At 46.8% G+C, this 25675-nt stretch overlaps 1 protein-coding gene across 1 annotated transcript in view; it reads left to right on the top strand.

The window, feature by feature from the left end:
- The window catches only part of SDK1 (sidekick cell adhesion molecule 1), an 858579-nt gene extending 833143 nt beyond the window's left edge, over nucleotides 1-25436 (top strand). The window contains 4 exon segments of the mRNA XM_045541236.1: nucleotides 1913-2033; nucleotides 5968-6097; nucleotides 24134-24199; nucleotides 24201-25436. Of these exon segments, the coding sequence (XP_045397192.1) occupies nucleotides 1913-2033; nucleotides 5968-6097; nucleotides 24134-24199; nucleotides 24201-24395 (512 nt within the window). The 3' untranslated portion in view covers nucleotides 24396-25436.
- The last annotated feature ends 239 nt before the right edge of the window (nucleotides 25437-25675 follow it).

Raw genomic sequence — 25675 nt, forward strand, 5'->3', positions numbered from 1 at the left:
GGTGCTGAAAATGCTCTCACGCCTCTATGCACCGACAAAAATACCACCCCAGACACTTAGGATTAGTGTACTTAGTGCCTTTTATTATCTTCAGGTTTTTAGAAATGCTCCTAATTACCAGTGAGACACTTCTTTGCATAACCAGACCATAACTGAGCTCTAGACTGTGGCCTGTTTTTATCTCACCTGGCATCTGCTGAAGCTGCAGCAGAGCCCAAGAATGCGGACGGTTCTCTGAGCCCGGCTCCCTCATTGGGGGTTCTCCCACCAGCTCGGCTGTGGTCCGTTTTTAGAAAATAGGGTCCCTGGTGAGGTGTTCTTAGAGAGGAGCCCACGTCAGGCCTCTGGGGCGAGGAGACGGCTGAGCAGATTCCCTACCCGGCCCGTCCTTGTCCCGAAGGGGTTAATAAAACCAGGCACCTAAAGCTCCTCGCCATTTGCTTCTGTAACGCTAAGCAATTCATCCCTCAAAGAAAGGATTTATTTTTTTCTGTATAAATTCACTTCTAACAAGTGTTCGTAAATCAGATTTTATTCCCGTGGGATTTACAATGTATGAGTGGCATGTCATTTTACTGCGCTAATGCTATTACCGAACCCTGTGTCTGACGCATGGAAAATCTCTCCACTTTTCACTCTCCTTCTCCATCTGGAAAACAGACTTGAAAAGACAGGTCTGACCTGCAGCTTCTGATACTCAGCCTTACCCGGGAGTATTAATTTAACATAATTGAAGCCCAGGAAAAAAGAAAAGCTTGCCTACCAGAATGTTCCCTTCCTGCCCGGGAGACATGCAAAACATAAACCTTTGCTGCTCAGCATCACTGACACCCCGCCCTGATGCTGGCTCCCACCTGCTCGCTCCCCCCAGCCCAAGTCCCCTTGCAGGCAAGCTGTCTCCCACTGGCTGCTCTGTGTCCCCGTGGCTCCGTCTGTTGCACGCCAGTAGAGCGTTCAGGCATGCGGAAGGGGTGCCAGGCCCCAGCAGGGAGGAACCCCTTGGGGTTTAGAAATGTCAGCGCACTTAGGCAGGAGAAGGGGGTCGCTCTGGGTGGCCAGAGAGGGTCCCTCTGGCTCAGGGCATTTGAGCTGTGACCTAAGGGAAGGGGAGTGACCTGGGGGAAGGGGCTTCCAGGCAAAGGGAACAGCAGGTGGGAAGCCACCGAGGGAGGGAGGGGCATGCTCAGTGGGAGCCCCTGTTGGGGAGAGGGCCAGGGATTGGTGGTGGTGGTGACGTGGGTGGGGACACAGATCAGCCCCAGAAGGTGAGGACTCGGGCTTGGCCGGCAGATCAGGTGGGAAGCGTTGGACATTTTTATATGTTGTTTGGTTTCTCATAATTTTATTTTTATTCATTTGATCTGCTAATATATTTCAGAATATGCTTTGATACGTATGTGTAAATTTATTCTTTTTTTAAAGTGTGCAATTCAGTGTTGAATTCATAGATATATGCAGTGGCTCCTACAGTCAAGTTTAGAACGTTTTTATCCCCTCAGAAGGAAAGCCTGTATCCTTTCTTTACTAGCACACTCCCATAAATTTACTTTTTCCTTTCTGTTTTGTTGTATGATTGTGAATTTTTTATTTTGAAATTTATTAAATATTTAATTTCCCCGACTTTTGAAAAGTTTATGCATTCTGAGTACATTTTTATAAAATACTGGCAAGAGTACTGGTATTTTGTCATCAGGCAAAATGAACGCTGAAATGCTCATATTGTCATTTTGCCCCAACGCCGTAACCAGTGCACAGCTTTTCTCCCCAGCTCAGCTCTAACTGCCTCATGAGCTGACGTAGGTCTCACGTGCAGCCAGAGTCGGGAGCTCCTGTCCCTGGCCTGGGGTGCCTTGGTGCTGCTGCAGTGGGCGCACTAACACGGCTTTGTGCTCGATTCCTGGTTGGGCCTTAGGTAAGAGCGTCTCCACCATGGAGGAGTCTGTGACCCTGGATAACGGAGGATTTGCTGCCTTGGAGCTCAACAGCCGCCACCTCCATGTCAAGAGCACCTTCTCGAAGAAGAACGGAGCCAGGTAGGGGGGGCCGCGGCTGCAGCCCGAGTGTGCGGTGCCTGACCAGGGCCTGAGCCAGCCCCATGCCCAAACCACTGTGTGGTTTCAGGAAATCACCGACGGGCACGACTCTAACCCCACCAGGGGCAGCACCGACTCCAGGAGGAACAGGAGTGGCAGAGTGGTTGGAGATGTTTCCAGCACATTTCTGGAGATGTAAAAAGAGGGTGGGACCTCAGGTGTGTGGGAAGCGCCCTGGGACACCCAACAGCTGCCCGCTGGCCTCCGTGTCCACTGGCTGGACGCCTGGGTTGGGGAGTTCCTGGTTCACAGGGGCGTCACCCTGGGCTGCAGCGGCTGGCTCTGGGGTCCTCGCCTGGAGGGTTGTAGTTGTAGTTTTCGTCACTTCATGTGTTCCAAGCCTTCCTGTGATGACGCAGATCGCTCGTGAACAAGACAGGAATGATCTTCGCCGCCAAAGCCTTTTACCTTTTTGCCCTTTTCCCAGTTTCAGCAGGAAGCGAGCCTTCCTAAAAAAGAAAAAGAAGGGATAACGTTGATTTTCCTTTTGATTTGTAGAGTATCCTCTCCTGGTTGAGCACCCTTGACCACGGAGAAGGGCCGGCATTGGGGAGGGCTCTCGGGAGTCTGGAAGGAAAAAGCCAAAACACCTAAGGATGCTTTACCTGGAGAACAGACAGCTCAGGGGCTTCCTGGGGCCACCAGCATTAGAGGTGCCTCTTCTCCCTCAACCATGCCTGCCTTGGGTACTTTTAATTGCCAGGATGTGGAATTACCATCAAAACCAGACAGGCTGAAAGGTTTCTGTTCCCCTTGATTGTAACGCAGTGGCCAACAGCACCCCAACATTGCTGTGCTGCTCCCGTCCTCACCCGAGTTTGGGAGGCTCGGGTCATTTCATGGAGCTGAGGACGCTCATTTGTTGAGGGAGGCAGATCACCCAGGCGCCTGCAGCTGACCCTGTGCCAGCAGCACCGGGCAGTCAGCCCAGAGCAGAGCCGGCTGCTGCCACCGCGCTGCTGTCCTCAGGGCAGGAGCTGGAAGCCAGTGGTGACCTCTGGTCACGTCTTTCATCTCATTTGTCTCCTGAGAGGCTAGTTTTTCCCATTGTGTAAAAGAAACAGGAAAAGGCAACCACACATAATTTCAAGACCAAGGGGAACTTGTCACAGAGAATTTTAAAATATTATGTGCTCCCTTGCTGCAATTATCTCTTCTGTCTTGAGAAGAAACACTCACAGTCTTGAAGCACATTGCCCAAGAATAGACGATGGTCCAATTTAAGTTCATCTGCTTCCTAGAAAAAAAAAATCATTTCAGGGTGAAATGGGAGGATCTCGAAACACAAAGAGGTTTCCCCAAGGGGTCCCTAACAGGGGACATACAAGTGTCTTGTATCAGCAGAACCAGGGTCTGTGTGTATCTCCGGAAGACTTCATCGTGATCAATGGTGCAGGTTTTATAGGCAGGTGGATTTGGCACAATCCAAGAAAGCCCTTTCTGCAGAAGAGCTTCCCCAGGCCAGGAAGTGTTGGAGCCACTTCAGGGGGCTGTGGAGCGCTGTGGGCAGGGCGGGGTGGCAGACCAGACACCAGCCTGCACGGCTCCTTCCCTCTGGGCTCCCTGAGCCCATCTCATGAGCCGGTGCTGCGTCCTGAGTCCGTGGGGCCACTGCATCTGGGCAGGTGGTGGGCGTGTGGCCACCCGTATGCACTTCACCCTCAAACACATGTAAGTGGCTGTCTCTAAAGTGCTCGGGTCACATCTCTAAACTTGCATTCCCACACCCAGAACTGACTTAGCCAGCTGCCAGGAACACCGACCACGACCTCTGGGTGGTCTGACGCATGTTCTCAGCGTAGCTGTTCTGTGGCTGCATGTTCCCCACAGACAAGGGGGGCTATTTGGTTTGGTTTGTTCATCCACGTTGACTGGCTTCAGTCAAGATCCTGAACTTCCCAACAGGGTCAGGTGCAAACCATCCTGAACCTGCTAAGAGCTAAGGATAGAATGAAACCAAGACAAAAAGGAAGACTGACCCTTTCCTCGGGTTTTTGTTCAGTCCTAGCACTAGGACCCCAAATGTGATTGAAGGACAAGATCCCCTGCTGGAGAAGGGGTCTGAGTGTTCTCAGGGCTCTGAGGAGGGCTGAGGCCCTGGGGCTGGGTAGGGTCCTGTGGGAATTAGGCCCCAGTACTATCTCCAAAATGTCTTTAAAGTAAGGATGTGGTTGATTTATATCTCTCTAGTGCGTATGCTGTGGTTCCAGTTTCTATGTGGGGAAGGCCCCACTTTAGCTCGAGATAAAAAGATTTATCCAAGTGGTCAGATGAGAAATGGAATCTTTCCAAAAATAAACTATCTTTGAGGTGGAGGGGAAAAAAAGGCCCCTCAGGCCTTCCCTGGGCCTTTCCTGAGAAACAGGATTAGCAGCCCCGAGGGAGGCAGGGCCTACTCCAGACCTTGACTTCCAGTCTTGCACTTCAGTCCCTGCCTGCGGCTGCTCCCGTGATCTCCAGGGGTTACTTTCCCACTGGGGGATGAAAAGACACTCCATCCGCAGCCACCACTGGGCTCTGCATCCTCGCAGCACGAGGGAGGGCTCATCCAGGGCTGCAGGGGTCCCGGCCATGGCACCTGTGAGTGCACCAGCAGTGCCACTGCCTCCCACTCTCCCTGACGGATCCTGAGAGTCGTGGGGAGCGCTCAACCCTGCTGATTTAAAAATTACACCATCTTGTGTTTGGATTTTCTCCCCAAGTTATAATTTTTTTCATCTGAAAAATAGAAGCTGGGCTTCTACTCAGTTACAAGACGATAGTCACCAAGGAGTTGGGAGCTAAAGAATGTATTCAATTTCTGTGGCTCCATGACAAATGACCACAGTTTAGCAGCTTAAACTAGCACGGGTCAGGAATCTGGCCGCAGCTAGGCTGGGTCCTCCACTCAGGGCCTCACGGGGCTGAATCCAGGCATTGGTCGGGCTGCATTCTCATCTGGTGGCACCGCTGGGCAAGAATCCTCTCCCAGGCTGGTGCATGCTGGCAGGACGCCTTTCCTTGAGGCCGCATGACTGAGCACCCCGGCTTCTTCCCAGCTGTGGCCTGGAGACCACCCTCAGGTCCTGGGGGCCACTCATGGTGCCCTGCCATGGGGTCCTCCCCAGGGGCCATTCCCAACATGCTATTTCTTCTGCAAGACCAGCAGGAGTGTCTCCGTCTCCAGGCAGCCAAGAAGGGGGGTCTCAGATAATGTCACGTGATCATGGGAGTTTGGGAGTAGCAGCCCCCCACTCTTTCCATATAACAACTGATCAAGGCAATGACCCTGCCATATTCCACTGGTTAGAAGACACCACAGGCCCCGCCCTACTCAAGGGGAGGGGTGATACGGAGCAGGCAGTGATGGGTCGTCTTAGAATTCTGCCCACCACAAACAATTAAAGTTCTCGAAGCTCCTCCTCCCACCTAGCCCAGCCCAGTGTCCTGGGCCCCATCAGAGCAGGAGACCAGGCCTGGGGCAAACCTCACCAGACAGAGATCAGCCCCTGTCTCCATGGCTTCCCCTCATCTCGGTCCAATGCACTCCCCTCCCACCACCCACCCTGCGAGCGCCAAGTACCCCAGGCCTCCTGTTGGCCCTGAATTCCTGGTGTTCTTGTGCTTGGGTGTCTCTCGGCCTCCTCAGGTGCAGACTAGCTTGCTGCCTGGTACCCCCAGCCTCTCGGCCAGGCGTCCGATGAGTGGGGGCTGTTGGATCCCAGATGGCTGGTGCTCAGTTCTTGTAATTTTTTGCATCAGTTGCCAAAGTGGTATCAAAGGCTATGGATTTCCTCTTGTCCCAGTGTGATAAAGGCCAGATGGCAGGTTAGGGGCCTCTGGGGAGGATGACTTTTGCCCAGAGGGTAACTTGCAGCAATGGTCCCCATCTTAGGTCCCCGCCCCGGCCGAGCCCCGGTGGTCTGCACTACTCAGACGAGGACATCTGCAACAAGTACAACGGTGCTGTGCTGACAGAGGGTGTGAATCTCAAGGAGAAGACGGTGGACGCGTCGGAATCTGAGGTCAGTGCCTGCACTTTCTGCTGGGCAGCGACACCGTTCCCTGCTTTATAGTAAGTCTCCTGCTTCCTCAGACGATGAAATATCTCATCTAATTGGGGTCTCACAGCAGCCCCATGAGGTAGGCAGAGCCGGTGACAGATGGCTCCCCTTCGGAGATGAGAACAGAACGAGAGAGCCCAAGTCCAGACCCTAAGCCCATGTTGGGCCCATCAGACCTCACATGGCCTTGAGCAGCACAGGTGGTCCAGCCTGACTCGGGGAGGAGCAGGTTCCCGTTCTTAAGTCCCAGGGCCAGAGTAAGAGAGGCAAGGCTGGCACCCTCTGCCAGGGGCAGACTCTGCACGGCTGGACACCAGCCCTTGCTTCAGCTGTTGATCTTAGAGGTGGCTGGTGCTAGACCACCTTTGACAGACGGCAGCAGCGAGCAAGATCAGTAACTCGCCCGAAGGGGACTTCACCCTCGAAGCCCACTCCCTCCACTTTACTTTCAGAGATAAGCATAGAGGTTACCATGAAGCTTGGTGGTCTCCAGACCCCAGTTAGAGGGGCAGAGGCCTAAGCCCAAAAGACTGATGGGAAATGGGAGCCCCCACCAGGGAGGGCGTCTCCTCAGCCCTGTCCCCGCCTACTGCTTCCCCCCCTGCGCCCTGCCCAAGGAGCGCCCTGCTCCCCTGCTGGCACTGGAGAGACGATTTACACGTGGCAGTGCTGGGTCACTCACCAGGGCAGGAGGAGCTCAGACTTGGACCCGGGAGATCACGGCCCTGTGGGAGTGTCAGCTCCAGCCGTGCCCGGGTCCCCTGGGCCTGCCCACCTCGGGCCTCCTCTGGGTGAGTGGAACGTGTCTCTCAGGCGGGGCCTCGGCACCACCCGAGGGGACTTTAACCCAGGGGGCAGCCACAGGGGGCTCCAAGAGGGGGCTCAGCACCCCGGGGAAGGGGCCTTTGCCCACCAGTGCACTGCCTCAGTGTCTTACATTCCGGGCACACATGGTGCAGCAGCAACTGCAGAAGTCGCCCTGTCAGCTATGAACTTTTGTTTCAGACAGGCCCAGCCTGAGGGGACCGAAATCGCTGAGCCACATGCTGTCCATGTAGGGCTGCCCCGCCTCCTGGCATTCATCCTCTAAATCAATATTTAATCTAAAATAAGTCTCACCTTCATTTTCCCTGAATTCGGGCCTTACTGAGCCCCGGGGCTCAGTGAAATGGCCCTGCCATCGCAGGCTGTGTCTGACTCCCAGCGAGAAGGGACAGCAGGTGGGCGCATGAGGCCCCGCTTTCCTCCGCGTGTTCTGTTTACAGAGGACCCTGGGCTGTCAGCGCCACAGCCGTGGGCCTGGTGCAAACAGCAAGCAGCAGTGCAGATTTCTAGAAACGTACATTTGTCTACAAGTGAGGGCTGTCAAGTGAAAGCCTGTAAAACTGACCTGCCTGTTTGTGATAAGGAAGCAGTAACCTTGTTCTGGCTGTGAGTACCCAGAGCGACACGTCGGGAAAGGGAGCAGGACTCTATCTGTCAGCAAAGAGAGCCACATCTCACGGGCACCTGCCTCGGATCTGTCCTCAAGGCCTGGCCCGCTGCTCTTTGGAGAACATGGGCATCGTGCAGGATGTGGTGGTTAGTGGGCGTGCATGGGCTCTGCGTGCTGGGCCAGTCATAGTTCATGTGTGCCGAGCACTTGCTATGGGCCACGCGTTTGTGCCCAACCAGCCCCAGGAGGCAGGATGACTCTGCTCCTTGTTCAGAGGCTGAGGTCACACAGCAGATAGGCGTCAAAGCCCACACCCACCCGGACCCTCGTGTGTCTCCTGGACTCAGCTTAACCCTTCTCCTGTAGCCCGACTCCAGGAAGGGGTGGCAATGGATGCTACTCCTAGAGCAGGCAGATTGGATTCATGAGTGCTGAACTATTTGGGGGGAGTTCTTTTGTTTTCTTAAATTTCAAAATACAAATTAAGGGGGTACAAGTGTTTTTACTACATGAATATCTTGTATAATGCATGTCAGGGCTCTTGCTGCACCCACCACCAAAATAGTGCTCATTGTACCCAATAGGTAAGTTTTTCTCCCACACCCACCTTCCCATCCTTCCCCTTTCTTGGTTTCCAATGTCCTTTATATCACTTGGTGCCTGCGTGTGCCCATCTATTAGCTCCCCTGCTTATTAGTGAGAACATACGGTATTTGGTTTTCCATTCCTGAGATATTTCACTTAAGATAATCGTCTCTAGTTCCCTCCTCGTTGCTGCAAATGACATTATTTCATTCCTTGATAATGATGAGTAGTACTCCCCATATACACCACATTTTCTATATCCACTCACAAATTAAAGGACACTTAGGTTGATTCCACATCTTCGCAATTGTGACTTGTGCTACGATAAACATTCAAGTCAGGTGTCTTTTGATGAGATGACTTCATTTCCTTTGGGTAGGTACCCGGCAGTGGGATTGCTGGGTTAGTAGCAGGTCTACACTTATTTCTTTGAGGAACTCCATACTGGTTTCCATAGAGGTTGTGCTAATTTGCAGTCCCACCAACAGTGTCTAAGTGTTCCCTTCTCTCTGCATCCACGCCAGCATCTAATGATTTTTGACTTTTTTAATAATGGCCATTCTGATAGGGGTAAGGTGGTATCTCATCATAGTTTTAATTTTCATTTCCCTAATGATTACTTATGTTGAGCATTTTTTCATGTTTTTTTGGCCATTTGTCTATATTCTTTCAAAAAACTTCTATTTGTATAATTTGCCCACATTTTCATGGGGTTGTTTGTTTGTTTTTTCTTCCTGATTTGTTTGAGTTCTATGTAGATTCTGGATATCAGTCCTTTGTTGGATGTATAGCTTGCAAATATTTTATCCCATTCTGTAGGTTGTGTGTTCACTCTGTCAATTATTTCCTTTGCTGTGCAGAAGCTTTTAAGTTTAATTAAGTCCCATTTGTTTATTTTTGTTGTTGCTATATTTGCCTTTCGGGTCTTAGTCATAAGTTCTTTGCCTAGGTTGATGTCTAAAAGCGTTTTTCCTACATTTTCTTCTAGAATTTTTATGGTTGCATGCCTTACATTTAAGTCTTTAATCCAACTTGAATTAATTTTTGCATATGGCAAGAGATAGGGATCCTGTTTCATTCTTCTGCATGTGGCTATCCAATTTTCCTAGCACCATTTATTGAATAGGACTTCCTTTCCCCAGTGTATGTTGTTGTTTGCTTTGTCAAAGATCAGTTGGTTGTAGGTAGATGGTTTTGTTTCTGAGTTCTCTATTCTGTTCCATTGGTCTATGTCTCTACTTTTATACCAGTACCATGCTGTTTTGGTTACTACAGCCTTGTAGTATAATTTGAAGTCAGGTAATGTGATGCCTCCAAATCTGTTCTTTCTACTTAAGATTACTTTGGCTATTCGGGCTCTTTTTGGTTCCAAATGAAGCTTAGGATTATCTTTTCTAGATCTGTGAAATACAACGCTGGTATTTTGATGGGTGTTACATTGAATCCGTAAGTTACTTTGGGCAGTACAGACATTTTAATGGTATTGATTCTACCAATCCATGAGCAAGGGATGTTTTTCCATTTGTTTGTGTCATCTGCGATTTCTTTCGTCAGTGTTTTATAATTCTCCTTGTAAAGGTCTTTAACCTCCTTTGTTAAATATATTCCCAGGTATTTTATTTTCTTTGTGGCTATTGTAAATGGTATTGATTTCTTGATTTGACTTTCCGCTTGACTGTTATTAGTATATAGAAATGCTACTGTGTGTACATTGATTTTGTAACCTGAGACTTTGCTGAATTTATTTATCAATTCCAGGAGACTTTTGGTGGGGTTTTTAGGGTTTTCTAGATATAAAATCATATCATCAGCAAACAGGTATAGTTTGACCTCCTCTTTCCCAATTTGAATGCCATTTATTTCTTTCTCTTGCCTGATTGCTCTGGCTAGGACTTCCAGCACTATGTTGAATAGAAGTGGTGAACTATCTGTTTTAAAAGCATTCTCAAAATGGGTTAATGAGATGCATTTGGTTTGTTTCTCCTCTGACATGTGTGCAATGTTTTGAGATTCAAACTCAGCTGATATTTATGAGGATTTTTAAATGCACCCATGCATTCAACTGGGCATATACGTGCATGCATAAATACACACATGCACATGCACACACACATATATACATGCACACCGGAATACACACATATATACACATACATACCCATATGCCCACATACATACCTAAATACATACAGACGACAATACACACATGTATACAGATATACAGACCTAAAACATATATACATAAATGCACACACATAAATATGCTCACATATATACATACACACATGTACATACCACACACGTACTACATGAAATACACACATATACATAAATACACTGACACACATACATACATACCTAAATACAAACACACATTCACCCTACATATATATAAACACCAGTACACATCACACACATGCATACATACTACATGCATATGCACATATATAGACATACAATATATACATACATAAATATAAACACACACACATAAACATACACACATGCCTACACACACATACCTGAACGTTAATACAAACACACACACACAGAGGTGGGAGGAGGTAGGGAGGTGAGTGTTGGGGAGGGGGAAGGCACGAGGGGGATGAGGAATCCAAACCGAATGGAATGTTATGATCCTCATGTAGTAGAAAACACAGCCAAGGCCAAAAGAGTTCTTGGACTGTCTTGCCAGGACCCTCACTAGTGAGCAGCACTGGAGACGCAGCCCTGAGCGTCTGGCTCCAAGTTCCATCTTCCCACCAGAACTGGGTTGCTGCACCGCAGGCTGCGTGGCTAGGCCCAGCTGCCCTGCTCTCGCCTGGCAAGTCCTGTGCTGGGAGGAAAGGGCATCTCTGTGGTTCCCCCAAGTGTGCCTCGAGGTTCCTACCGGGTTTGGGTCATGGACTCCCTCGGGAAGCTGATGGAAGGCGTAGACTCCTCCACCTACATGCAGAATTTCACTTACAACCCCCTGAAGGCTCTCATAGACCCCTCCACCTAGGATCCCAGGAGACCCAGCTAAGAATCCCTGTGCCTGGACGTGGACCATCGTGTGCTCCCTGGGTTCTCAGGCAGATAAAGCATGGCCTTTCTTTTCTAGAGAGTTCTTTGCTATATAATCTTGCTTCATCCTATCTTTGAAGCTTATGAATTTAGGAGATTTGCAGGCACTAAATATTCATGGGATCCCAATGGAGGGACCTAGGGGACTTAGATCATTTGGGAAGAGCCAGCTCAGACGGTAACGTTCACTTTGAACCACTATTTTAAATAGCTGGATTGAGAGATAATTCACATACCCTGTGAGTCATCCATTTGAAGTACACAATTTGATGGTTTTTAGTGTATTCACAGAGTTGTGCAACCATCACCATAGTCAATTTTAGAACATTTTCATCACCCCAAAAAGACACGCTGTACCAATTAGCCATCACGCTCTAACCCCCTAAAACCATTCCTACTCCCCTACCCAGCCAACCCTGGCCTGTGGCAACCACTAATCTACTTTCTGCCTCTACAGATTTGCCTACGATGGACATTTCATCTAAATATATCATGCAATATGTTGTCTTTTGTGACTGGCTTATTTAACTTAGCACAATGGTTTTCTGGAGTTTGAACCACTTTTACCAAGTGATCAACTTGTGTATGTCACTGGTTCTCTTTTGTTTTTGTCTTGGTCCATTTGTGTTGTGATAAAGGAATACATGAGGCTGTGTCATTTATAAAGAGGTTTATTGGGCTCACAGTTCTGCAGATTGTAAAAGAAGCAAGGCACCAGCATCTGCTTCTGCAGAGGGCCTCAGGCTTCTTCCACTCATGGCAGAGAACAAAAGAAGCTGGTGTCTGCAGAGATCCCATGGGGAGAGAGTGGGGAGAGAGGAGCCAGGATCCTTTTAACAACCAGCTTTCTCAGGAACTAATAGAGTGAGAACTCAGTCATTACCGTGAGGATGGGGGGCACCAAGCCATTCATGAGGGATCTGTCCCCGTGACTCAAACACCTCTCATTAGATCCCACATGAGACTTGATAGGGCCAAACAAACCTTATACAAACCATAGCAGCTTTGTTTGTTTTTAAATCCGCCCTCAGTCCAGAATTTCTCCATTCATGTGAAATAAACATGTATTTTCTCAACATATTTTCGCATTTGTTTTCTTGGAAGGTAAATGTATTTTTCTTTGTGTGGGTCTAAAGGAATGCAGGCCAAGTGCCTGAGGGGATTTGGGAAGGCTCCCAAATTCACGCTGGCGTCCCACCAAGCCCCCAGCTCCACTCTGGTCAGGATCTTTTTCTATTAAAAAAATGCTTTATTGAGTTATAATTCACATACCACATAATTCTCCCATTTGTAGCATACAATTCCATGGTTTTTAGTATATTCACAGAGTTTTGCAACCATCTCCACAATCAACTTTGGAACACTTCCATCACTCTAAAAGGAAGCCCCTAACCATTGCCAGTCACCTCTCATTTTCCTCTCCCCCCAAACCCTGGCAACACTGGTCCACTTTCTGTCTCTATAGATTTGCCTGTTCTGGGGATCTCATATGATGGAATCACGCAGTATGTGGCCTTTTGTGCCTGGCTTATTGCAGTCAGCATAATGTTTTCAGGGTCATCCCTGTTGTGGACTATGTTAGTACTCATTCCTTTTTATGGCCATGGAAAATATTCCATTGTATGGAAATACCACATTTTTAAAATCTATTCATCCGTTGATGAACACTTAAGTTTGCGTCTGGGACCCCCAAGGTCACTCACAAGTCCAACAGTTCACTAGAAGGACTCACAAAACTCAGCATCTAGTCGTCCTCATGACTCAGATTTATCAGAGTGAAGGAATACAAAGCAAAGTCGACAAAGGGGAAAGTGCACAGGCAAAGTCAGGCGCAAGCACGGAACACGGTGTGCGTTGCTGTCTGCCACAGCTCGTGCCGTAGCCTTGAGCTTAGTGCAAGCCGTGGGCTGCACTGTCGCTGCTGCTGAGAAGCTCAGCGTCTAGCGCTTTTACTGGGAGGTCACGTGGGCATCCTCTGCCTGGCACGCACCAACATTCCACACTCCCAGAAGGAAGGCATGGGTTTGGCATAAACCACGTTGCACGGTTTAGGCACAGTGAGCCACTCTTACAATTTAGGGAAACTTTATGTCAGTGTAAGGAAATTTTTACCAATCAAGTACACAGATGCCAACCAAGGGTCATCAGTGGAGGCAGGCCTTTCTACGGCTAGTGACCTCAGGCCTGCTCTGTGAGCCTTTTTCTGCATTGGGTTGTTTCTACCTTTTGGCTAGTGAATAATGTGCCCTTTATCTGGTTGAGTTCGGTGAGTGTTTGTATTCTTAAAAGGTGCTGGATTTTTTCAAATGGTTTTTCTGTGATGTTGAGGTGGGGTTTGTCCTTTATTCTATTAATATGGTATGTTACACCAATTAATGTTTGGATGTTAAATCGACCTTGCATTCCTGGGATAAATCACAGTTGGTCATAGCGTATAATCCTTTTTATGTGTTGCTGGCTTGAATTTGCAAGAGTTTTGTTGAGGATTTTTGTATCTATATTTATAAGGGATATAGGTCTGGAGTTTACTTTTCTTACATGTCTTTGTTTGGTTTTTATATTAGGGTAATATAGAATGGCCTCATAGAAAATGATTTGGGAAATATTTCTTCCTCAATTGATATTAATTCTTCTGTTTCTTAGAATTCACCAGGGAAGCCATCTCGTCCTGGGCTTTCCTTAGTGGGACATTGTTAATTACTAGTTCTATCTCTTTATTGGTTATTCCATTGATTATTCCATTTTTCTGTTTTTATTTTTTAGGTCAGTGTCAATCATTTGTGTCTTTCTAGGAATTTGTTCTTATCTCAATAATCTAATTTGTTGAGATATAATTGCTTATAGTTGCTTATAATCCTTCATTTCTGTGAGGTCAGTAGTAATATCCCCTAATTCATTTCTGATTTAATAATTTGATTTAATAATAAATTTCTCTCTCTTGTTCCTGGTTAAAGTTTTGGCAGTTTGTTAATTTTTGCAGAGAACTATCTTATAGTTTTATTGATTTTTCTCTGTTATTTTTCTGCTTTCTATTTTATTTATTTCTACTCTAATCTTTATTATTTTCTTTCTCCTACTTGCTTTGGGTGTAGTTTGCTCTTTTTCTTTCAGTCTCTTAAGTTGGCAATTTAGAATGTTGATTTGAGATCTTTCTTTTTGGAAATATAGGACTGTATAGCTAAAAATTTCCCTCTAAGCACTGGGTTAGCTGAATTCAGTAAGTCTTAATGTATGGTGGTTTTTATTTCACTTATTTCAAAGTATTCTTAAATTTCTTTTGTAATTTCTACTTTGATACATTGGTTATTTAGGAGTGTGTTATAAATTTCCTTTTATTTGTGAATTTCCCAAATTTTTTTCTATTATCTATTTCTAATTGTATCCTATTGTGCTTAAGAAACATACTTCGTATATTTTTAGTTCTTTTAAATTTACTTACTGTATTCTGCTGTTATTGGGTGTAGTGTTCTGCACATGTCTGTTAGACCTACTTGATTTATAATATTGTTTCAGACTTCTACATGTTTGATCTTCTGCCTGGTTGTTCCATTCATCAATGTATTGAATCTCTAACTATTATTGTTGAATTGTCTATCTCTCACTTCAATTCTGTCAGTTTTAATTTCATGTATTTGGGCTTCTGTTGTTAGGTACATATACATTTACAATTGTTATAACTTCTGAATGGATTTGCCCTTTTATCAGTATAAGATGCCCCTCTTTGGCTCTGCTAACATTTTTTGTCTTAAAGTCTGTTTTGTCTCATATTAGCAAAGCTATTCCAATTCTCTTTTGGTTACAGTTTACATGGTATATCATTTCTATCTGTTCATTTTCAACATATTTTTGTCTGAATTCAAAATGTATCTCTCGTAGGCAGCATATAGTTAGATAATGTTATTGTAATCACTCTGCCCATCTCTGCCTTTTGGTTGGATTGTTTAATCCATTCATTTTTTTTTTTTTTTGAGACAGGGTCTCACTCTGTCACCTGGGCTGCAGTACAGTGGCATCCTCATAGCTCATTGCAGCCTTAAACTACTGGGCTCAAGCAATTGTCCTGCCTCAGCCTCTTGAGTAGCTGGGACTACAGGTCCACACAATCACACCCAGCTAATTTGTCTATTTTTTGTAGAGACAGGGTCTCGCTCTTGCTCAGACTAGTCTTGAATTCCTGACCTCAAATGATCCTCCCACCTCAGCCTCCCAAAGTGGTAGGATTACAGACATGAGCCACCACGCCTGGCCTAATCCATTCATATTTAATGTAATTACTGCTGAGATAGCTTTTATGTCTGCCATTTTGATATTTCTCTTCTATGTGTCTTATCTCTTTATTTCCCTATTTTTCTCTCATTATCTTATTTTTTGTTAAATGGATTTTTCTAGTATACATTTTAATTTCCTTGTTTTTGCTTTCACTATATATATTTATTTTTGTTAGTGACTTGCTCTAGGACCAGTATCTACTTCACATTTATACTGAATTTCAGTGACATATAGAAAGTTTACTCCTATATAGCTATATCCCCACCCCTTCTTTTTGTGCTAGTATTATACATATTATGTCTGTATATGTTAAAAACTCAAGAATGCATTTTTATAATTATTACTTTATAGAATTGTATGTCTTTTAAAGAAATTGAGAAAAGAAAGAGGATATAGCAGATATTAATATTTAGAGAGTTTGTCAGTTTTGCCTTCATATTTATTATTTCTAGTCCTCTTCATTTTTTTCCTGTGGCTTCAAGTTATCATTGAGTGTCATTTCCTTACTCCACGGCCTCCTTTGTACTGTTACTGTTAAAATATATTACATTTCTACAGATTATAGGCCCCAAAATATAATTATATACACAATGTCTTATGCAATTCTTTTTAAATCAGATAAGAGAAGAGAAGAAATATGTAATTATACTGTCGTATATAATTATCTATGTAATTACCTTTATTGGTGCTTTTGTTTTTTCATATGGATTTGAATTACTGCCTGGTATGAGTTGCTTTCAACCTGTTAATCTTCCTTTAGTATTTCTTTTCTTTTCTTTCTTTCTTTCTTATTTATTTATTGACAGCCACAAAAGCTGTTACCTTTAGTATTTATTGTAAGGAGGGTCTGCTTAGCATTGAATTTTTCCTCAGTTTTTATTTGGGAATGTCATTATCTCACCTTTATTTTTGAAAATACTTTTAATGGGTTTAAGATGCTTGGTTAATACTTTTCTTTCACTCTTTGAATGTTACTGCATTGTCTTCTGTCCTCCATTCCCTCTGGTTAGAAGTCAATTGTAATATTATTTGAGTTCCCTGGTACATGATAAGTTCATTTTCTCTTGTTGGTTTCAAGAGTTTGTCTTTGTCTTTCAAAATTTTGACTATGAAATGTATGGGTGTGAATCTCTTTGCATTTATCTTATTTTCAGTTTACTGAGCTTGTGGAATGTATAGATTAATGCTTTTTCTCAAATTTGGGAAATTCTACATTGTTATTACTTCCAGTATTTTTTTGTTTCTTTCTCTTTCTCCTGTTATTCTGGTACTTTTATTACACATATGTTGGTGCACTTAGTGCTGTCTCATGTTTTTCTGTTCTTTTGTTTTAATTTTTTCTTTCTTTCTTTCTTTTTGATTACATAATCTCTATCAATCTGTCTTCAAATATACTGATTCTTTTCTCTGCCAGCTCAAATCTACTGTTGAACCCATCTAATGAATTTTTAATTTTGTTATTTAATTTTCAACTCTATAGCTTCCCAGTTTCTATCTCTTTATTGATATTCTCTACTTGGTACAACAGTGCCATCATCATACCTTCCTTTTATTCTTTAAACATGGTTTCCTTTAGTTCTTTAAACATAATTATAATAGCAGCCTTTGAAGTCTTTGCCTGCTTAGTTCAACATTTGGGCCCCCTCAGAGGCTGCCTGCTTTTTTTCCTATGTATGCATTGCACTTTCCTGTAGTTTTTTTTTTTTTTTTTTGGAAACAGATAATTTTAGATAATATACTGTAGCAACTCTGAATACTGCTATGCATGCCCCTTTGAAAATTGTTGTTGTTTGCTTATTTATTTGTTTCAAGATTTGGCAGGACTAGCTCAGTGAAGTCTCTTTCCCCTGTAGTGTGTATGCTCTGACGTCACTCCTCAGAGGATGCAGCCTTAGACATATGTAGCATCTCCCTGCCTACCAGGGATGACTGGTTTCAGTCGGGCTCTCTTTGACTGTCCCCATTAAGGTTCTGGATGGCGTCACACTATTGGCATTATGCCCAGCAGTTAACCACCAGTACTTGCTAGCTTTATTATCTTTCAAGTGCCCTGGGCCATAAATTACTCCACACTCTGATCCAATTACAGTCCATCCCTTTTGCAGTAGCCACATGCTGACAATTTTTGATGCTTGTTCTGACCCTAAGAGACTTCTTAGCCCTAGCTGTACCTTTACTTGGCTCTCTCTGTTTAAACTTCTAGCTGGTTTACTGCTTCACTTGTTGCTGTCATGGAACTACCAGCTTCCTCTTAATTTCTCACCCCCGAAGTCTCCAATCTTTTCAACAATGTGCTTAGGCATGCTTTGCTCCAAATAAAGTCGTTCTCCTTAGGCAGATCTGGGGAGCTCCCTGTTCTAATAGACTATCTTTTCCCCTTGTGCAGGATCTCTGTGTCAGGGCACCAAAGCTGGAGGTGGGGACAGTGGTTCTCTTCATCCGTAGTGACACACCTGCTACGCAAGTGGGGCACTGGGTTGAGATGTTAGCTCCTGGTCTTCTGAGCTTACTCCTCCCGGTGTGGAACTTCTTCCCTACAAGTGAGCTGGAGTGGGACAATCGGGGCCAATATTCTCTGCCTGCTGCACTTGGTGTAGACCTCCCAGCCTACACGTGAAGGCAGGGTGAGGGAAGGCAGCCCCAGTTCTCTTGGCCGTACCTCCCTGGAACAAAGCTTCTTCAGCGTGGAGCTGGGGTGGGGAAGGAGGGAAGGTGGATGAGAGATGCTGGCAGCTTTCCTCCCCAGATTAAACCAAATTCCTAGACCAGGACCCCTGTCTTTTTGGCCATCTGCCCAGGTGGAGTTTCTGTCACACTAAGCTGGGGGTGGGGGTGGGACAGTAAATCATGGCTCCAATGCCCCAGACTCTCACTCTTCTCAGTGAGATTTAGTAGATTTTCTTACATAAATCTTTTTCCATTTGCTATAGGGCTTTAGCACCATTTCCAAAGACTTTAGATGGTTATTTATAAAATAGATGGTTGTTTATAAAATAATTTTTACCTGTTAAATCATTGTTCCACTGGGGAAAGGTCTGCTGTGCTCGTCACACTGCCATTCCAGAAGTATTTTTTTTCCTTCGTGACTAATAATTCTTATATTCAGAGGAGATTAGTAACAAATGTGGGCTTCTGGCTTGGTTCCTTAACTCCAAATTTACAGAAACAGAATCAAGTCACAGACCTGTAGATAAGGCCCTTCGCGGGAGAAGCAGGTGTCAGAGGGAACAGACTCAGCTTGCTCAGCAGTAGAATAAACCCAAAAGCTGTAACACCAGTTTTCCAACAGGACTGTCTAATAAGGGACTTGGATTTAGATGTGGGTTTAAGATGTTTATCCTCCCTACTGAAGGCAGCTTATAGATTTACATACATTACAAACTGGGATATTAGGGATAAAGAGTAATGTACATTCTTTGCCCTGGGTTCAAGCCAGTGGTTTGCTACAGAGTGGATGCAGTTTAAACCCGTGGCCTGGGGCAGGCTTTTCCTGCCCACCCTTCCAGCACACTGCCTTACACCCAGGGCATAAGAAGTCATAAACCCTACACAGTCTCTGCTAGAAAAACTCTACCGAGAAGCTAATATTTCGCTAAGAAAATAGCGATGCCATCGTTTTTTCCCCAGGGTATTTTTTAACCATTTTCAGAAATATTGATAAAGTCAGAATGCTGCCAATTGGTTCCCAGGTCACTGATCGGAGCTGCTCTAAATTATGCCCGAGTGGCACGTGGCACGTGCTGTGGTTCTTTCTGTTTCTCTGGTTAGAAATAAGAGAGTTTTTCACCATTTCATCACACAGCTGCTTATGAATGATATCAGGACTATTGTTCAAATCACATGTTAAAAATTGTTTTCGAAACCCAAAGAAACAGTTTTCAGACTCCCTCCTGCTCCAACCAACTTAGACCAACCCCTTGTACCCAATTAATTCCTTAATAATATTTGAGTCTTTCATCTTGCCAGTATAATACCCAAAGTGTTGAGATTATCTCTATTAGCTGCTTCCCAGGCATCTGTGCACCTTTAGAAACTCTCACAGTTGGTCTGACGCTGCATCCAGTCACATTCTGTCTTCTGCGGTTTCCCAGGAAACCAACACACATCGCTACTTCACATCACACAGGAAACTTACCAAAAAAAAAAAAAAAAAAAGACCCTGCAGCAGTTCCTTTTTGTCAATAATTCTAAGTCTCTAAAATACATCCTCATTAAAAAATAATAATATCATATAAATAATAAACAGCAGGCAGCAGGAGGAAGAATGGTATTTTAACACTGTGCTTTCTCCAGCAGGCAACGGCAAGGTCTGAGCAGGAGCCAAGAAACCGGGCTTTTAGCTCTAACTCTGCCTGACACATTTTTTTTTTTATTTCAGAGTATTATGGGGGTACAAATGTTTTTGGTTACAAGGATCACTTTTGTAATGCTTGAGTAAGGGTTAAAAGTGTGCCTGTCACCCAGATAGTATTCCCTGTACCCATTAGGTAGGTTTTTGCCCATCCCCTCCTCCCCATCCCCCTGCCTGATTTCCTTTGAGGTTTACTTCCCTCTGCCTGACACTTCTTTGTCATATGCCCAAGGTGCATTCCCACTTCTCCCTAAACAAAGAACAAGAAGCAAAGAAAGCCTCTCTTTGTCTCTTCTTTCTGCTTCTTTCTGCACAATGGTTTGTTCTCTCAAATTGGGCTTTTAGAATCATTTGGCTGGGTTTGTGAGCACGGGCTTACAGCCTCCCAGCTTTATTCCCCACACAAAGAATTCTTCCCTTCCAGATGCAATGTGAAAAATCCCAGGGCAAGATGCTGATTGGCAGAGCTTAAGTCACATGCTCACCCATTAGCCAATCACTGTTTTCTGAGAGGTGAGCCATTCAGCCCACCTGGAAAGAATTACTTCCTTCAAAGAAGGGGTCAAGTCCCAGACACAAACACTGAGCTGGACAGCCACTCCCAATTTGTGTCTCCTGCCTGGACCCCTTCTCAGCACCCACATTTGTCATAGAACCTTCTCTTGGTATTATAGGACTTTTAAGAGTCTCATGCTCTACCAACTGAGCTAGCCAGGCAACCACAATATTATTATAGGACTTTTAGATCTTTGGTTGAGGAAGCACATAATATATACCTACTAAAAAGTCTTGAATGAAATGGTATTTTACGAGTCACATGAACATATACAGGTGTGGGACATATGTTACATTCATTCTCTAAACAGTTCTAGACATACGCTTAGAAATTCAGATTCCTGCAAGAAGTCAGCAGTCCTTTCCAGACTGCACCTACCCCCGACCTGGTCTTGAACCCCACTTTTCTACAGCCTTCCAGCTGCAGGAGGAGGGGCTGGGCAAGCCTATAAGGAGGGCAGAGATGCCCCAAGGGTCACCAAGTGGATGCTACACAGGTTTACTGAGACAGAATCAAAAACACGCGTTCCCACGAATTTGACAATTTTTCCACCACTCAGATCAATATAAGACCCACCCCTATAAATACTGTTTCTCTACCTTCCATAGGGCCAGGTTGGAGATGTCCCCTGTCTGTTACTAAAAAAGCTTTATTTCTGCCTCCTTTGGCTGAGATACCAGTGCTAGGTCTGGCCCCATTCTGGCCCCAGCCTCTATGACCCTGAAAAGGTCACTTGCATTTGTGGGTCCCAGTTCTTTCAGAAGCATATAAGGAAACTGAATCCAGTGACTGCTTCTCACGTTTTTCCACTTGAGTGTCCCTCATGGGAGGGGGGTTGGACGGGGAGGATCCCAGAGCACCTGGGGATACAGTCTGAAGAGGGTGAAAGTCATAAACCTTCTATTTCATCTTCAGATGATAATGAACCCTAACCCCAGTCTGTGAAACCTAGAACTAAATTGCTGTCATCCATTCCCAGCTGTTGTGTGCATTTCTTATGAGAAAAGTGATACCTTCGATGTATTTCAGTATGTGGCCTTTTTCCTTAGCTTTAGGAAATTTGGATTCAAAGTCAACGTCTCAAGAAGTGACAAACCCAATTCAGGGGCTGATAACAGCCTCCTTTGGCTTCTCTCAGATGATCTTTGTTCTCTTTTCTTCCTGTCCTAGTTTGCACAGAGCTTTACCTTGTAATCCACCTCTAGGCCTCTAGAAAACAGATAAAGAATAAATCTTAAACAGCAGCCACAAATACAGATCCCTGATCTCTTAACTGAAACCCTCAAGGCCAGATATGTTTACAAATTTAGTGTTTCTCAGGTTTGGGAATATGTCGTATATTATGTCCCTTCTCCAGGAGGGTTGGGCCAGCACCCCATGATCAAACACGTTGGTATTTCTGCAGCAAACCATGAGAACATTCACACTAAATAGCCCACATCCGTTCAGCTCAAGATCAGCTGCTAAATTGGCACAAGTCAGATCAGGCTCCTCCCCAAATGAGTTATAGGAAAAGCTCTTGATTTTCAGAGCACCGTGGGCTTTGGAATCAGGAACTGGGGCTGTGGACCTGCTCCACTCAAGCGAAGGGGACGCCACAGCCGAGGTCAGTTCCATGTCTGCTGGGGCGCCAAACCCACGGCGGGTAAGGGGCTCAGGCACCAGCTCCCACCCGGCCTGTCTCACAGCCTCGCTTCTTCCTCCATGAAATGGGAATAACGCCCACAGCATAGGATCATGGGCAGTTGCCAAGATTGTGCAAATGCATCAGTCTGGTGTGTCACCGGCATTCACTAAGGAGGGAGCTGCGATGCTGCTGATCACTGTCATGGCTTGTGGAGAAGCTGGCTCTTGCCCCTGGGCGGTGTCAGGAGAAGCCACTCTTAGCTCCGAGTGTCTGTAAGAAGTAAGAAGCAGAGGGACCCCAGGTGTAATGCAGTGGCTGACAGCTTACTGTGCCATAATGCAAACAGTTTACACTTAATGTCCTGGAAAGTCCCCAGTCTATGTCTTGCCGTTACTTTCATGTAAATATCCCAGTTAGAGCTAGATTTTCAGCCTGCGTCCGAAAATCCCAAGCATCTCCGGCTCCCCCTATGTTTGCGAGGGGTTTCTGCACAGCCTGGAGGCGACTGCTCTTCCAGGCTTCTAGGACAGACGCTGCTCCCCGGGCGCAGGGCAGTTCACGGATCAGAGCTTCCCGCCTGGGCGCTGATGTGGGTAATTCACTCTCCGACTACCAGATGATGGAGAGCAGCCGGCAGTAACATCGCTTGTAGCACCGAGGGACCCTCTGGTTTTACTGCGTCTCGGAATGTACCCTGTAAAATGACGGGATGCAGGCCTGGTGCCTTTCCCTGCCCCGCCCTGCCTAGAGGCTGCTGCTCACACAGCGGGGGACCTGGTGTTGCATTTTGCCTTTGAGAGTATTTTCATTCTGAAAGAGGCACTGTAACTGGGGCCACAGCCTCTCATCCTAAGGTGTGGAGACACCCACATGTTGCACTGCAGTGCCCAGCCTGGTGGCAGCAAAATGCTCCTGGTCCCCAAGCTGGGTCCTGCCCACCCGGCAGGTACCTTGAAATGCTGGGCTATACCCACCGCAACGTCCTGTTCCCTCCTTGAGCTTTGAAGGCCGGCCACTGTGTTCACAGACCCATGTCTGGCATCTATAACGTGTCCATGGCCCTCTGTACCGTCCCCTCGGGGGCAGTGAGGAACCTGCTGTGTTTTCAGGGATCTGGGATGTGTCTCAGTGTTGGTCCCGAGGCAGCGCCTGGACCAGCCAGCCGGGTTTTGTCCCCACCAGGTGGCTCCCCTACAAGCTCAGGAAGCTCCCAGGACCCTCAGGGTGGGGGTCCCAGGGTGTTTCAGCCTGTCTGGGAGGATGTGGCACCTGTCCGGGAGACCAGGAGCCCTCCACCCACTTGGGAAAACTCCGTTTCAGCATCCGTTTTCTCCCTTAGCAATCCTTCCAGTGATTTCAAATCAACCCGAAAGTCAAAAAAAAAAAAAAAAAAACCATAGCGTTTTGCTTTAAGAAAATGAACGCAGAAAACATGTGAGCTCAGTGTTCTTAATGGAAGCTACTGATTTATTTTATGAAAAGAAAAAACCCTCAAAGGGACTGATCTTCAAACATCAGTGCGATGCCTGATGTGGTTTTTTCATGGTCGTGTGTTGAGGGACGAGGCCGCTCAGCACCTGGTGGCGGGAGGCAGACGCGTTAGACATTCTGGCTCATCCAGGCGGCGCCATTTCTCGGTGCCCTCCCCACGGATGTCTCGGTGGACGGGACGTGACACTGTCACTTTTAAGGGAGGCGACAGAGGCTGCATCCCTCCCCTCCCCTCCCCTTGAGCATCCTTTCTCTTTGGGCTGTAGCTGAGCCTGAATCTTGATCTCAGGCAAGCTGAGGACGCCACTCTGTTTCCCGCCTATGGGTCGTTCGTGTTCTGCAGACAGAGCGGCCCCTGCGGCCGGGTGGGCCTGTCGTGGGGCGGGGACGCGGTATAGCATCTCCCGGGTGGGGAGCCCAGCTCTGCGCCTGGGGCCAGACAGGAGGTTGGCTCTCCTTGCGCCCGTGTGGGAGGCCTGGGGTTGGGGAGGGGCTGAGACGGCAGGAAAGAGCTGGCATGTGCCCACCGCAGTGGCGCCAATGGGCCTGCCTCCCGCGCCCCTGTGCCCTCCCAGGGCCCCGCCGCCGCTCTCGCTCACGCTGCCCTCTCCCCGCAGGCCACCGACTCGGACTACGAGGACGCGCTGCCCAAGCACTCCTTCGTCAACCACTACATGAGCGACCCCCACCTACTACAACTCGTGGAAGCGCCGGCCCCAGGGCCGAGCCCCGGCGCCGCACAGGTACGAGGCGGTGGCGGGGGCCGAGGCGGGGCCGCACCTGCACACGGTGGTCACCACGCAGAGCGCGGGCGGCGTCTACACCCCCGCGGCCCCCGGCGCGCGGACTCCGCTCACCGGCTTCTCCTCCTTCGTGTGAGCGCGGCGCCTCTATCAGGGTAGATCGGATGCGAACACTCCGGAGTCTATTTTTGTTAAGACAATCAACTCCAATAACTGAGCTGAAGTTTTTGTTTTAAAAAAAAAAAAAATTCTGATAAGTGATGGTTTTACCTACTTGTGAACACTAGATTTCAATTAGAAAGGTTTTTTTAATGGCTTTTTGTAACATCGCTGCAGGAAGCAGGTTTCTTTCTTTTTCTTTTCTTTTTAAGAGAAGGTGTATTTCACTGGTGCAATGGCTTGGCACCGCTGGGGCCTGGCAGGGTCCCAGACCTGCCCAGCCTGGGCTTCTCCGTCTGAAAGACCAGCCGGGAAGGCTGCGGGGGGAGAGGGGAGCGGAGGGTCCAGTGAGATCGCAGGGCCACCCCTCGGCCGCCCCTTCTCCTTCTACCTCCTCTTCCGGAGAACCAGCGGCTCACATTCTCCAACTCGGGACGTCTTCTGGGGTGTGGAGAGCAAGCGTTCCTACCCAGGCTCTGGCTCGTGGACCCGGCTCCATCCGTCTCTGAAATATTCTACTCAGCAGCGTCCAGGCCAGGAGTCAGCTCCGAGGTTCCTGCCGTCGGGGCAGCCGTGCTAAGGGGGCGCCCTCTGACCCCGGGGGGCCCAGCTGTTGCGTTCCCTGTCATCCCAGTGGTGAAATATTCGGGGCTTTTCTTTCTTCCTTCCTTCCTTCCTTTACACCTGACAGTGCAGGAGCAGGAGGCCTCCCCCGAGGCTGGCAGCCACCGCGCCAGCCCCCAGCGAGCAGGTCCCTCCGGGGGACACTCAGCACACGGCCACCTTCACGTAACAGGAGGAACTAAGACGGCGTTTGCAGAACTGCGTGTTATGTAGGAAGTGTGCATTGTTAACCAGAGTATTTTTTAAATCTTTTTATCTTTTTTTAAGATATGTCACATGAAATGAATGCGTCTTTGCTGTCTCCAGGTGCCTTTTTATTACTTGTTCAGCTTTGTACATGGGAAAGATGAAACGCAACACTGTCTCCAAATAAAGCGAAACAGCTCTGAGAAAACAAGGTCCTGACTTACCTCGTGCACACCAGGCGTCGCTGTGCACGCCGGGACAGTCCCTCCACGTGTCCTCTTGCCCCCGCCAGCCACCCGCTACTTCTTGACAGCTGGCGCTGCTGCCCCACCCTGATCCAAGGCCAGCTTTTAGCCTTAACAGGTTTTCTGGAAACGTTTCTTTTAATTGTCATTGCTTTGCTTTATCTTTTTTGGCTAAATGAAAATAGTTTGAACTACTTTGGAA

This window comes from Lemur catta, chromosome 2 (assembly GCF_020740605.2).
Source record: "Lemur catta isolate mLemCat1 chromosome 2, mLemCat1.pri, whole genome shotgun sequence".
NCBI classification, from domain to species: Eukaryota; Metazoa; Chordata; class Mammalia; order Primates; family Lemuridae; genus Lemur; species Lemur catta.